The sequence below is a fragment of the Centroberyx affinis genome, unplaced genomic scaffold (assembly GCF_046629955.1).
Source record: "Centroberyx affinis isolate AG114_WGS23_722 - 3 ecotype Tasmania unplaced genomic scaffold, CSIRO-AGI_Caff_v1 ptg002127l_1, whole genome shotgun sequence".
Lineage (NCBI taxonomy): Eukaryota > Metazoa > Chordata > Actinopteri > Beryciformes > Berycidae > Centroberyx > Centroberyx affinis.
Window position 1 is genome coordinate 138,862 of NW_027280449.1, and position 14,103 is coordinate 152,964.

At 42.0% G+C, this 14,103-nt stretch overlaps 2 protein-coding genes across 2 annotated transcripts in view; one reads left to right on the plus strand and one right to left on the minus strand.

The window, feature by feature from the left end:
• Positions 1-4,193, minus strand: part of mei4 (meiosis-specific, MEI4 homolog (S. cerevisiae)) — a 57,408-nt gene extending 53,215 nt beyond the window's left edge. Inside the window, exon 1 of the mRNA XM_071531759.1 lies at positions 3,983-4,193. Coding sequence (XP_071387860.1) covers positions 3,983-4,193 — 211 coding nt within the window. The remainder of the gene's footprint in view (positions 1-3,982) is intronic.
• A 7,414-nt stretch (positions 4,194-11,607) lies between these two features.
• Positions 11,608-12,759, plus strand: LOC139654639 (5-hydroxytryptamine receptor 1B-like). The gene has a single exon (XM_071531760.1). It carries the CDS (start codon positions 11,608-11,610, stop codon positions 12,757-12,759), a length of 1,152 nt encoding a protein of 383 aa, XP_071387861.1.
• Positions 12,760-14,103: the final 1,344 nt, after the last annotated feature.

The following is a 14,103-nucleotide window of genomic DNA, read 5'->3' on the forward strand; positions in this document are numbered from 1 at the left end:
GAGAATCTCTACTGATGGAAAATGTCTACGCAAGTGGAAACGGTTGTTAAAAGTGACTTCTCTACTGGTTCATTCTCTTTTTAGACTGCTCTAACTTTGTGTGATATAAATGCTTGTACTGTATGTTTAATGAAAATTGTGTGGCACTGATCCAAAGAAATATCATACTGCCCCTTGAGCTAAACTCCCAATGGCTGATACCAGGGTAACTGTCAGATTTCAGTCTCGGTGATTCCTGGACCGCGTCTGCCCAGACTGGACCGACCAAATCAAACATGCCAAAAAATTCTTGTCAGGCACTGACTGGTCTCAAGTCACAGTTTTCGTTTTGAGCCCATTCACATTACAAGATAATTTCACCGACCTTTGGTGGGGCCTAGTCCACACTAATCTTTATTTTGGCCTTCCATCCACACTAAACCGGCATCTCCGACCACAGAAAACAGAGCTTTCCAAAAACACTCTCCCAAGTGGATAAACTGTTTCAATGCCTCAAGGAATGCTGGTTGTGACTGGAGACCCGCCCCAAACTCGTTCACACAACTCTAAGTTCTCAAAGCACAACTCTACCGTGACACTTTTTCACTTTTTGATTTAGGTATTTTTTCACAAACTTAACTTGCTAACGGACTTCGTTCTTCACGATCGCTCTGTAAACAACAACCTTTGTAAAATGGCGGTGGTGGAAAGCTGGCAGAAAGCTAGAGCTTGGTGGAATGGAGTAAAGCAGCCAGCCCAAGTGGCCTGCTCATGCCCATGGAAGAAATGTTGCGTTTTTGGCGGTTCAGTGTGGACAGGGAACTTTTTGAAAACACTAGTGAAAACGCTAGTGTGGACGGTAAACTTTCGACACGAAAACGGCATTTTCAAATTTATCCGCATTAGTGTGGACAAAGCTTGAGTGCATGTCAATCCAAGCAGGAATCAATCATCTGCTACAGTGGCTGCTAGATCCAAGAATTCATACACCACTTTCACCATTTCAAAAGCCAAACAAATAGAAATTATTGGTGTCTACTTAAAACCTTATGTCACAGCAGGGTGGAGAAATTTACCAGCATTTACCTAGTGGATAGAGGTTATTTCCCACCATGTGGATCGCTGCTCTGAATTAATGCCTAGCAAGATTTAAACTTTCTATTTAAACCATGCACAGCCAACAATACACCTTTTACACACCCTGCGTATATGCTGTTATTTGTGGATCTGTACACTGAACATCTGCTAACCTGTGAATCTACCATGACACTTTCTCTTTAATAATTTATTTACTGTACAATCCTCAATATGTTCTGCAATCTCTTGAATTTGTTCCGTGCTTCTGAAATGACCCAATTTTCCCACAGAGATCATTAAATTTTCATCTCGTCTCATCTAAACTAATCTAATCTATAAATTGGCATATAATCAGTGGCTTTGCAGCTGGTGGTTCTTAGCCGCTGAATCATCTATTCAGATTGCTTCGTGTCCACCTGGTCTTGTATTACCCCTTACATTTGATGAATGCATCTTTGCAGAGTGTTATGTATAATCTTGTGTCTAATGAATGTCTTGCACTATCCCTTTGCACTGTGAGTGAGCCCCTATTCTCCCTGTGTTTTATGCCTTTGATTTATTCTCATCATTACCTTTGGTCATTGTTAACTTTAGTAGTAGCAGTTGTATTAGGGTCCAACCAGTGTGGGTTTTTGGAGGCTGATACTGTTACCGATTTCTGTATTGAAGCTGCAGATAGCTGATATTTTCTACAAATATTCAGTATCTTTAAATGTTTCCATTTTCATGCCAAAAGCGTACAATTATTCAGTGTTTCTCCCCAGAATTATTATTCTTGGAAAAGCCTGTAAAACAGCATTTAGACCATCATGGGACACTAAAACTCCACTGAAACCCAGAGATAATTAAATTATTTTAGGGTTAGCAGTTCTTTCAGGCAGGGTGACTCACCACATCGATTCAATGGGACACATTACTGCCTTTAAAAAAAGAATTCAGTTACAAAAAAAACATTACTGAACAATTAAATGAATAAAATGTGCAATGAAAATTTCATTTTACTGCAGGTTTTACAGACTGACTGTTTATATAACTGTGGTCAGGGAGGAACCTCCATCATATCGGAGGTGGATGAAATGACAGGTATCAGATATCTGATATGTAATCAAAGGCCAATATCGGTCCCTTATACCTGCAAACCCATATGAGTGATTTATTGATTGATTGATTGATGATTTTATTTGTGTGTCATATGCCACATGGTGCCCAGCCCATATGTGCTTACAAGACACAAAGACAAAACAGACAAAAAGAAACAGGAACAAATTACAACCAAATATAAGTCATACATTCTGATAGACTCAAAAGTCAAGCTGCTACAAAACAGAACAGGCCGCAAGTTCATACTGCTAATCAACTTTAACACTGCGATAATAAACATACACGTACTTTGCCTTCAAGCATACAGCTTATCACTTCTCAATTTCCACGCTACACTGAATACTTCCTCTCTGAAAAGCTATTCCATCTTTACCTCATCTCCCAACCAGAACAGCTCAGGTTTCTTGTTTTGCATGGTCTCAAGTACAGGTAGTCTTAATTCATCATACAGCGTACAGTTAAACGAAAAGCAAAATTCTTCAACAACACCCAGTTCACATACAGTACATAATCTCTCTTCCTCAACAATAGAATTGAATATACAGTACTGTGCAAAAGTCTTAGGCACCCTAGCTTTTTTATATAAAATGTATCTTTGATGTTTATTTGTTTTCTGCATTGGCGTGTCAGTAGACTGCTCTTTATAGTACATTTCTTTGATATGGATGGAGAAACTTTTCATTTCATTGTTTTTGAAAGCATCTTTGCTTTATGGATGTTTTTGTACATGTGCCTAAGACTTTTGCACAGTACTGTATATCGGTCTAACCCTAAGTAGTATTGTTGTTGTTTTTGTCACCATCATTAGGGCTGGGCGATATGGTTGAAATCAATATCATGATAATCATAAGGATTTTTCTCAATATCAAGATATATATCACGATATGGTTCATGTATGCAAAATCACGTTAAATAATCAAATTAATGTAGAGCTGCAACAATTAATCGATTAATCGATTAGTTGTCAACTATTAAATTAATCGCCAACTATTTTGATAATCGATTAATCTGTTTGAGTAATTTTTTAAGAAAAATAAGTCAAAATTCTCTGATTCCAGCTTCTTAAATGTGAATATTTTCTGGTTTCTTTCCTCCTCTATGACAGTAAACTGAATATCTTTGGGTTGTGGACAAAACAAGACATTTGAGGACGTCATCTTGGGCTTTGGGAAACACTGATCCACATTTTTCACCATTTTCTGACATTTTATAGACCAAACAACTAATCGATTAATTAATAGACAGATTAATCGACAATGAAAATAATCGTTAGTTGCAGCCCTAAATTAATGTTCATCTCATTGAACCGAATGGTAATGTTAGGTGTGATGTCAAACAAAACAGAAATATTCAAATAACATTCCTACCATACCTCGTTTTTATGAGAGTTTTTAAGTAAAATTTGCTTGTCATCATCAATTTAGACAGCAGAAGTGTGTGTCAGAGGCGCCCTGGTGGCTCACCGAGTAGGGCTCGTACCATTTGGCTCAGGCCTTCCCGCAGCGACCCGGGTTCAAATCCTACCCGTGGTCCTTTGCTGCATGTCCTCCCCTCGCTCTCTCTCCCATACCTTCCTGTCTCTCTCTCACTATATCGCTCAAATAAAGCATAAAAAAAATGCCAAAAATAAATCTTTAAAAAAAAAAAGAAGTGTGTGTCACAATATTAAAATATCTTCATATCATCACGATATGATTCCACTGAAAGACGATAAACGATAATATTGAATTATCACCCAGCCCTACCCATCATCCTCATCCCCATTATTATTACTAACATTCTTATTATTGTTAATATCATCATAAGTGAATGGAGACGAACCCACCTGCTCTCTGTGTGTTTGGCGTCATCTTGGCGAGCAGCAGCTCCTGTCGCAGCCGCAGCACCTCCCGCTGTAGCTGCTGGGCTTTGTTCCTGCAGCCTTCATCCAGGCTCCTCAGCTGGCCGGCCAGAGCCTCGGCGTGCTCTCTGCCACTCTGACCCGAGGGCTTGTTCTTTATTACAGCCACTGCCAGGGCCAGTCTGGCTTTCTTCATAACCAACTCCGCTTGTCTTGCTCCTAAAACAGAGCGGAAAGGTATACTTCAGGAGGTCAGCCGACAAAATTCACAGAGTTCAAGATTCTGGGCGGTGATATCCAGGCTGGCTGCAGTGACAAAGTGACAGTGAAATAGCAGAAAATAAAGTGAAATGGCAAGATCATGGTTGTATGTGTCAGCAGTGAGGTCCACAGCAGACAGTACACCTCTAAACTCACCAGCCACTTTTATTATTTTATCAGCCAACTGGATGTTTAGAATTAGAGAAGGCCCTCCAAATAATATTTTGTTGTTTATTTTTACCTGACAAACTCACTTACTATTCACAGCCACAGTTTGTGTGTATTTGGTTGGTGGCTGGTTGTCATTTCCCACTGGATTAAGTTAATCAACATCACCTCCAAGGGTTCAAATGTTGGCTAAAGACATGCAGATATGATTAATGACTTTAATGAATTATATTCATGAATAAATAGTATATAGAGTATATTCAGCAAGTGGAAAACTTGTTATTTGTGATTAATTTTGAAATTTAAATACTCCTACTGGCCTAAAAGTGAATAAAACCCATGTCCTACACCTTTAGCTTCCCATCATAACATTACATAACCTGCAAACACACCAACATCTTATTTATAGTTATAAGAAACACACATCAGTGGAAAATTTGCTAATTTGACTAAACGTTTAATGTTTTGCTGAATGAAGCTGCCAGGTCCGTTAGGTTAGTTAGCCTAGCTGCCACTAGCTAGCTTAAATGCGTTCATTATGGGACATATCCCTGTCCGACTTGCCTCTTTATTTTTCCACTCCCCTCAACAAGTACACAGTACCACAGTATTTATACAGGTTAACCAATAAATATAACATTATATCCCATTTATGTGACGATACATACATATTTCGGAGTACAAAAGTCAGTTTGCTCTCTGCTTCCCCGAAATTGGACAGGTGCATCTGCTCAAGCTAGCGCTGGACAATTACTTGTGTTTTCCCGGGTCATGGGATGTATGAGTGGTAATGCTATAACCAAAGTCCCCATCTTGTCAAATAATAGCCATGGAAGACGGGATAAGCAATCTCGTTGCTTCAAAAACGATACCAGACTTGTTAAACATCCAGCTTAGCTAAAGTTACCCGTCCGATAATCGACATCTTCTCGACTCTGAGGCTGTATTGATAAATTGTTCATCACGCGAAAAATAAACGCGGGTTACAAAGTGTAACGACATTGTTTTAGAGCCACTTTCACATTGTTGGTTAATTGTTAATCAAATGAATATGCTTTTTGTAGGGCTGTAATGTTTACTTTGCTCTTACTTTTTGTTGTTTGGGGTTCATTCTCCTCAGCTTCACCATCCATCATCACCGGTCCGGTTGGTAACGCTAACGTCAAGTCGATTTACGTTACTCTTGTAACGTTACTATCATGTAGTTACTAGTTAGCTAGCTAAATTGTTAACTAACGCGGGGAAGAGGCCCTATCAGTCAGACCTAGTTAACGTTAGATTTTAATATAAGCGTGGCAAACTTCCTCGTTGCACGACTGACCGTGTCTTGTGAGCTTGAATGAAATCACTAACGTTAAATAGTGTACGTTAATCGTGCTAACTTTAGCTAGTCTTAAACAAGCAGAAGGGCGGGACTCAGCAGCTCGCTATGAAGGGAACAAAAATACAACGTTCTTGTGTGCGATGTACAATGTTGTGTTTTTAGTAACCTGCTACAAAATCACACTTTATACAGTAGACGCAAACTAGCAATCTATCTTTTAAAACTATTTTCCTTTTCCCAGAATTTTTGAGGAACGGCGAGTAAGGCACCAAACTGACTTCTCCATCCCAAGATACAATATAATCCACCAAACTCCATTTCTCAGTCAAATGTCGCTTTGCTCGTCAATAGAAGTACTTACCTGAAAGAACATGGTTCACCACCTTTCCCAAATGAATTGGAGCCGCTCTTCAATTCGGCATACACCGAATTCACCAAGCAGCAGCACTTATTTAAATAAAATCTCAACTTTTTAAATTGGTTCTCCTCTTACTCCTTCCAATCTTCTTCCGCCGAAATACCCCGCGGTGTGTGTGTGTGTGTGTGTGTGTGTGCGTCTGCTTGGTGGATTTTTTTTTATATGCCGAATTTACCATAAGACCCTAATGATTCGTCAAAGTTATGTCCCTCTACTTATGTGCGTTTGTCAATACGCAAGGTAACATTAAACAAAGACAGATTTTTGGATAATATAGTTGTGACACTCACTCCAACAGTCAATCCATTTTACTTACCACAAGTAGGACAAATTCAGCTCCCTGACCGACAATTAACCGCAGTTAACATTTATGATGGAAAATATTTAACAGCAAGAGGGCTCATCTGGGAAGAGGATTCAATATTTTATTGAATTTGTTCTTGAGTTAATGAATACCCCCTTGTGAAAAATAATTAAGTATTATCTATTAGGCTATAATGAATTTTAGCAGGATATTGGCCTATCTAATTAACACAGCAAACTATAAATACAACCGTGACACCATGGGAGATTTAAAAAATAAAAATGAAAAAAAAAATACCGTTAAGTAGGCTACAATAAGGTCTTTAAAAACTCACTATTGAGTCCCACGGAGACACTTTAAGTTGCTATGGGGATATCATAGGTATTTTACGATACCACAGGAGATAAAAATACCATAAGGTATGATAAGGTCACTGTAAACTCATTATTGAGTACCACAGACACTATGAGTCCCTGTAGGAGCATTATAGGAATATTATGGTGATTTCTTGTTAGGGAGGGATCTTCAGCTGACAGACAGACAGGCAAAAGGCCATTTTTGCATTTGCCTTTTTCCGTGTGTGATAGTAGCCCAATTTGTTGAAAATTGGCAAAATTTGCATAGGAATTGTTAACCTTTTGAAAGTTTCCTGATGACATTTTCAAGAATCCTCAAGCTATAAGAGTTTCAAACCTGCCTGACTGCAGCAAGGCTGAAAAAAATCACTGGCTGGTACTGAGCAGTGACAGGCTGTCATATTCTTTGATCCATTATCAAATTCAAGTAGTTTTGCTTTATTTTTCATCAGGGCAGGTAACATTTATGTGTACCGGCCAAAGTGGCTTGTGATTTCCTAGATTTACCAGCCACTTACAGTACTTTACCTGCCAGATGTGACTGATAGAGAAGACCCGTGGTTCCCAAAGTGGGGTCCTTTAAAGGGGGTCGTCAATGAGAATTTGTACAGCTTTACAGTTTATTCACAGTTTATTTGAAGAAAGAACAGTAAAAGAATGATATAGGAATGAGATTTAACTCTCCCCACTGTTATCTCTTCACCTACAGTATAAACAGTGTCCAGTTCTATGGGCTACTAAATAATATGTGATAATAAAAATTCTGAAATGGAGCTCCCTCAGGTAATATCTTACCAAGTGGGGGTCTGAGGTCTAATGTGCATCTATTTTGAGGGGAAGCTTCTTTGAAAATCTAGTTTTACAAGCTATTTCACATCAGAAGAAGTCGAACAACAGCAAAGCTTCCATCAACAGAATATATTTTTTGTTGAGTAAAGTTTATAAAACTGATCTACATCTGAAATATCTACATCTGCAATGTCATATATTACAAAATCACATGACTTTAAAAATACCACTGTTGTTGTCGAGGATGTTCAATCAAAAAATGGATTTTATTTGAAATACTGACTAGTATACCTGACTAGATCCTTGCTCCTGACTAGATCCTTGCTTGTGTTGTATTAAAATCTCATGTGTGCGTCTCTTTGGATAAAAGCGTCTGCCAAATGGGAAATTGTAAATTGAAATACAGAGCCAGTAATGTTCACAGTCTGACAGCTGCCTGCCAGAAACTAGAGTCCAGACCAAATATTGTTCTCTGGCTTCATGACAGGATGAAGTGCAAGCAGTGTTAACTTTCTTTTGGATGTGTTGTCCATCACTTCTACATTTCCACTCAGTCTGGGCCTAAGCCCAAACCAAACAACACAATTTGGGTTCTTCACAGAAAAATTGAAGAAGGACTGTTGTATGTAAACTTGATTAAAAATGCAATTCCCCTTTTTTATTTTACAGCCAAAAATATGTGGTAGTTGCAGTCATTAAAGGCGCTAAAATGTGTAGCATTGTTAAACATCAACATTATCAAATTAATTGTGATACCTTGATATAATTACTGTAAACAAAAGAGACCATGGTCGAGATGATTGGTAGCCTCTACCTCACACCAGTGCTACTGTTTCTCAAATTTAAGACCACATTACCCACAAACCCCATCGGTTCCTGCCCCAAAGAGGTTTTCTCTTTGTCTTTACTGAAGAGGATAAACATGCCAGAAGTGATTTCGCTATTGGTGCTTCACTCCTTCCACCATCTACTGTAGCAGGAAAGTCTGGGAAACTTTACCTCCGCTCGAGATGGAAGAACAGCGTCCTCTCTCTGTTTTGTGCCACAAAGCAAGCAGCACTACATCCCCCAGGCATACTGGGGGATGTAGTCCATCCAGTGCATCCTGGCTCTGCCCCGAAGTTCTCCTGCCAGTCTGTTGAGACTAGTACACTTCCAAAGCCGGAGGGTGGGTGGGTGGGTGGGGGGCAGAGTTGTGACCAAGTCAACTTCGCTCGAGTCCCAAGTCAGTCTCAAGTCTTGAGGCACAAGTCTCAAGTCAAGTCCTAAGTCTAAATGTAGTCAAGTCAAGTCCAAGTCAAGCCATGTCATTAATGTCAAGTCTCAAGTCTAAATGTAGAACAGCAAGTCAAGTCAGAACAAATCAAGAGTCCAGTATCAATTTAATATCTTAAAGAAAACTAAATATCTAGGACTTTTCAATGCAATAAGGTTTTAATAGGATAAAAACTTGGTAAGAGCATCATGAGTTTGATTTCTATAATCAGTTTCAACTTCAATACATTCAATCATTCCATACAAATTCAGAAAACAGAATTTAAATTCAGTCGTCTGCTGAAACAAATCTCATCACTTTCAATCTGAGTCATTTACACAAACACAAGATCTCAAGTCAAGACTTTAGAAACCTTTTCAAGTCATCAAAGTACAAGTCAAAGCCAAGTCCCAAGTCACCAGAACCCAAGTCAAGCCAAGTCTCAAGTCTTCTCTTCATGCATCAAGTCAAGTCTCAAGCAATTAAAATTGTGGCTTGAGTCCCCACCTCTGCTATGAAGACTGACACCAGACACCCTGCAGAGAAACCTCATTTCAGCCGCGAATTGTATCCCCAGTCTCATTCTTTCGGACCTTTTGTAACTGCTTTTAATTTAGTTGTTTACTTTATGGGCTGCCCAGATATTAACATGATCTCATGTGGTCTCATGTGTACATCGCTTTAGATAAAAGCGTCTGCCAAATCGGAAATTGTAAATTGTAAATTGTATGGGAAACACTTGGGATTTATCAGCCGCAGCGAAAAAGCAACAAAAACAGCAGCATTTGCCAGGTGGCCGGCGGTAATTTCCCACGCTGCCTCTCTAACCTCCAACCCCTCAACAAAAATTATTAACGTAAACTCTTGGTGCTTTGTGTGCAGCTCAGTCTGTGTTTCTGTGCCCTGCGCTCACTTTCACAATTAAGCCCGAGTTGATCTTTTCAGGTCAGGGAGCTATCCATGGTGCTGAAGCTGCTGCTCACACCAGGCTTCATTCATTAGTCTGTGTCAGAAATAATAGCCCTAGTTAGCCTCTCTCTAGACGAAACCCTCGGGCATTATGACCCAGTAGCGGGCCTATATGAAAGTACTTCAGAGAGAGAGAGAGAGAGAGAGAGCTTTCTAGTAGAGGAGGTACAGAGAGAGATAGGGAGAGCAAAGAAAAGGAGGGAGAGAGATAGAGAGAGAGAGGCAAGTTAGATGTAAAGAGGGAGAGAGTGGCAGACACAGAGGGAGATAGATAAAGGGAGGGGGAGGGAGAGAGAGAGGGAGGGAGGGAAATAGAAATTTCCAGTAGGCCTGGGAGGTAGAGAGAGAGAGAGAGAGAGAGGGAGAGAGAGGTGTTAGAAAGGGAGAGAAAGAGAGTGAGAGAGAGATTTCTAGCTGGGGAAGGAGGGAGAGAAAGGGGAAGTTAGATGGAGAGGGAGAGATACTAGTGTACTAGAGAGAGAGAGAGGAAATGGAGGGAGAGAGAGCGAGAGGAAATAGAGGAAGAGAGAGGAAGTAGGTAGAGAGCGAGATAAAGGGATATTTGTAGTAGGGGAGGAAGAGAGAGAGAGAAAGAAAAAGGAAGGGAGAGAGAGGGTGTGTTTGTATATGAGAGAGAGAGTGTGTGTGTGTGTGTGTGTGTGTGTGAGTGTGTGTGAGAGAGAGAGAGAGGAAATAGAGGGAGAGAGAGAATGATATATTTGTAGTAGGGGAGGTAGAGAAAGAGAGAAAGAAAAGGGGAGGGAGAGAGAGACAGTGAGCGAGAGAGAGAGAGAGAGGGTGTGTGTGTGTGAGAGAGAGAGAGAGAGAGAGAGAGAGAGAGAGAGGGTGGAAATAGAGGGAGTGACAAGAGTGAGAAAGATATTTGTAGTAGGGGAGGTAGAGAGAGAGAGAAAGGAAAAAGGGAGGGAGCGAGACAGCAAGAGAGAGAGAGAGAGAGTGTGTGTGTGTGTGTGTGTGAGAGAGAGAGAGAGACAGAGAGAGAGAGAGAGAGAGGGTGGAAATAGAGGGAGTGACGAGAGTGAGAAAGAGATATTTGTAGTAGGGGAGGTAGAGAGAGAAAGGAAAAAGGGAGGGAGAGAGACAGTGAGCGAGAGAGAGAGTGTGTGTGTGTGTGTGTGTGTGTATGAGTGTGACTGTGAAAGTGAGTGTGTGTGTGTGTGTGTGTGTGTGTGTGAGAGAGAGAGAGAGAGAGAGAGAGAGAGAGAGAGAGATAACTGGTATCAGCGCTCTGCGTTGCCAGTATAAAACCAGGAGTCAGGCTTCAGCGGCTCTGAAGTTGTGAAGAGCCGCGCAGCCCGCTGAGCTTCAGAGAGCGGATTAAAACACACACAAGTGTCTATTTTCATTTCTGCTCCGGCCTGGGACGTTTCACATGACCGGGAAATGATTATTATATCACTGCAAGCGAACGGTGGATGATGGAGATGCCGTTTTGCGCGTCATTTTATTTTATTTTTTTATCTCTGTCTGTTTAAGTTGAAAAAATAGCAATGCCGCGGCTGAAGTGAGTAAGATGAAGAAGAGGAGGCAAAAAAATTATCTTTACGGCAACATCTGTGTTCTGATGTTGGATAACTACTGCGCTTCCGACGGGCACCGGTGGAGATGGAGCTGCTTTTATTTCGGGTAAAAAGAAAAAGACAAGAAACGCGAGGTATGGATGAGTATCTGAGTGTTTTTAGAGGGATCTCCGGGCTTACTCTTGAGCTAAATGACAGGCGGATCTAATAAGGGAAGGTGGAGGGATGGAGAATGCCGGTCAGCTCAAACCAACGCCTGTCATCTACGGAGAGTTGTTGAACATCTCCACCAACGACACGCATGTCAATTTCACGTCGAAAGCAGAGGAGAAGGACACTAACCTGGCTTTCCAGGCGGGTCTCGCCGTCACCTTGTCCCTCATAACTTTCGCCACGACGCTATCCAACGCTTTTGTCATCGCCACCATCTACCAATCCCGAAAATTACACACTCCGGCAAACTTTCTGATCGCCTCCCTGGCCGTCACGGACCTCCTCGTGTCCATTTTGGTGATGCCCATAAGCGCGCTGTACACGGTGAGTCAGACGTGGACTTTGGGGCAGGTCGTGTGCGATATTTGGCTGTCGTCGGATATAACGTGCTGCACCGCATCCATCCTCCACCTGTGCGTAATTGCGCTGGACCGCTACTGGGCCATAACGGACGCGGTGGAGTACTCCAAGAAGCGCACCCCGGCGCGCGCGGCCGGGATGATCGCCACCGCCTGGGTGATCGCCATCTCCATCTCCCTGCCGCCTTTCTTCTGGCGCCAGGTGAAAGCCGAGGAGGTGACCAGCTGCAACGTGAACACCGATCACATTTTCTACACCATCTACTCCACTTTCGGCGCTTTCTACATCCCCACGCTGCTGCTCATCGCGCTGTACGGGAGGATTTACGTGGAAGCCCGAAAGCGCATCCTGAAGCAGTCGCCCAACAAACCGGGGAAAAGACTCACCTCGGCGCACCTGATCACCAACTCGCCCGGCTCGGTGGCGTCCACCACTTCCCTAAACTACGGGACGAACGACGCCTCCTCCTGCGACACCATCTCGTCCGCGAACGTGAGCCAGGTGAAAGTCACCGTGTCCGACGCGCTGCTGGAGAAGAAGCGGATCTCCGCCGCCCGGGAGAGGAAGGCGACCAAAACTTTGGGAATAATCCTCGGAGCCTACATCATATGCTGGCTGCCGTTTTTCATTTACACGTTACTAGTGCCTGTCTGCGAGTCCTGCTTCCACCCGGAGCTATTTGACATTTTCACCTGGTTGGGTTACCTCAACTCCTTAATCAACCCCATCATTTACACCATGTCCAACGAGGACTTCAAGCAAGCTTTCCACAAACTGATACGATTTAGATGTTGCAGGGCATGAACTATGATTATCAGCCATAATATCTCTCCTACCCCCCTCTCTCACTCCCCCATGTCCGACCTTCCAGCAGCTTTTGGCCTACAGTACAATGCCAGAATTCAATCAAATCCATGGTGCAGCACAAATACTTTGATTTCTCCAGTTATGCCCAAGGGCAACATCACCTAAATCCATATTGTTTATGATGATGTGGCCACACAATGGGGTTTCCACCTGATAAATTGGCGCAGAGGAGTGTGAAAATGTATTGACCTGTCACTGCCATTGCATAAGGGTGCAATTTAGGCTGCACACTCTAATATCTCCGGCTCTGCTTAATGAATGGCTGTCATTCCATAACCATTGGATTTTTAAATAGCCTGCTGTGGGTGCGAGGAGAAATGGCAGGAGGGGGGTGTGAGGAGCAGGAGGGAGGAAGCACTGAGACTGCTTTGCCGTTGATAGTCTGCACACTGACTTGGTTCTCTGGAGAAAGCCCATAGCCCCGGACGCTGCACCGGACCGGACCGGACCGGACCGGACCGCAGCCTGCACACTCATGTTGCCATACAAGTTTGACAGTCAACATCTGTTGGCTAGTAAGCACAAACAGCTTAGGACTAAGCTACCATCCCCCCACCGAGGGCAAAAAATAAGAATAAGGATTTTTTTTGTTTGTTTGTTTCCTTTCCTGACTCAATAAGGGGAAACACTGGTGCCTACAACAGTTTTGTTTCGTTCCTCAGATGTGCCTGGCCCAGGTGGAGATGAGCATGATTTCAGTTTGGGAAAAAAGATACAAAATTTATTTTATCTTGTGGTCAGTGTATGTAATCTTTTTATTTTTGTTCTTGTTGTGACTGATGTTTACTTCAATCCGGGCTCCGAAATGAGCGTAAATGTACGAATCTGTATGCGTTGTCGACATCAGCGTGATTTTTACCTTATTTTGCTAATGAGCTTGAGTTTTGCTCAGTCAAAACGTGGCAGCTTGGGTATCATACTGTAAAATAGTGCAAAATGATCTCATCTCTGAAAGAATGAAGAGCCAATACCGTAAAACACCAACCCTCTTCACCAGGCCTCTTGTTAATGACGCGCTCTCAATTGTTAAGACTAGCTTTGATGTTTCATTTCATATCAGGCTGAACAAATAGCCATTCAAATGTATTGCGTTCTAATGGGAACAGGGCTAATACAGGGTTCCTACGGTCATGGCAAACCTGGGAAAGTTATGGAAGATGATATATGGCCTAAAACGTTGGGAAATGTAATGGTAATCTGATTTAATCTTTCTCAACCAGTCTTGAGAACATGTTAAATGTCAAGCTTGGCTGCTGCTGGAAGAAATAATAAGCCAAGTAA

Bases quoted from the DNA above. Each gene is read 5' to 3' on its own strand.
- LOC139654639 (XM_071531760.1), top strand. From the start codon at position 11,608: ATGGAGAATGCCGGTCAGCTCAAACCAACGCCTGTCATCTACGGAGAG.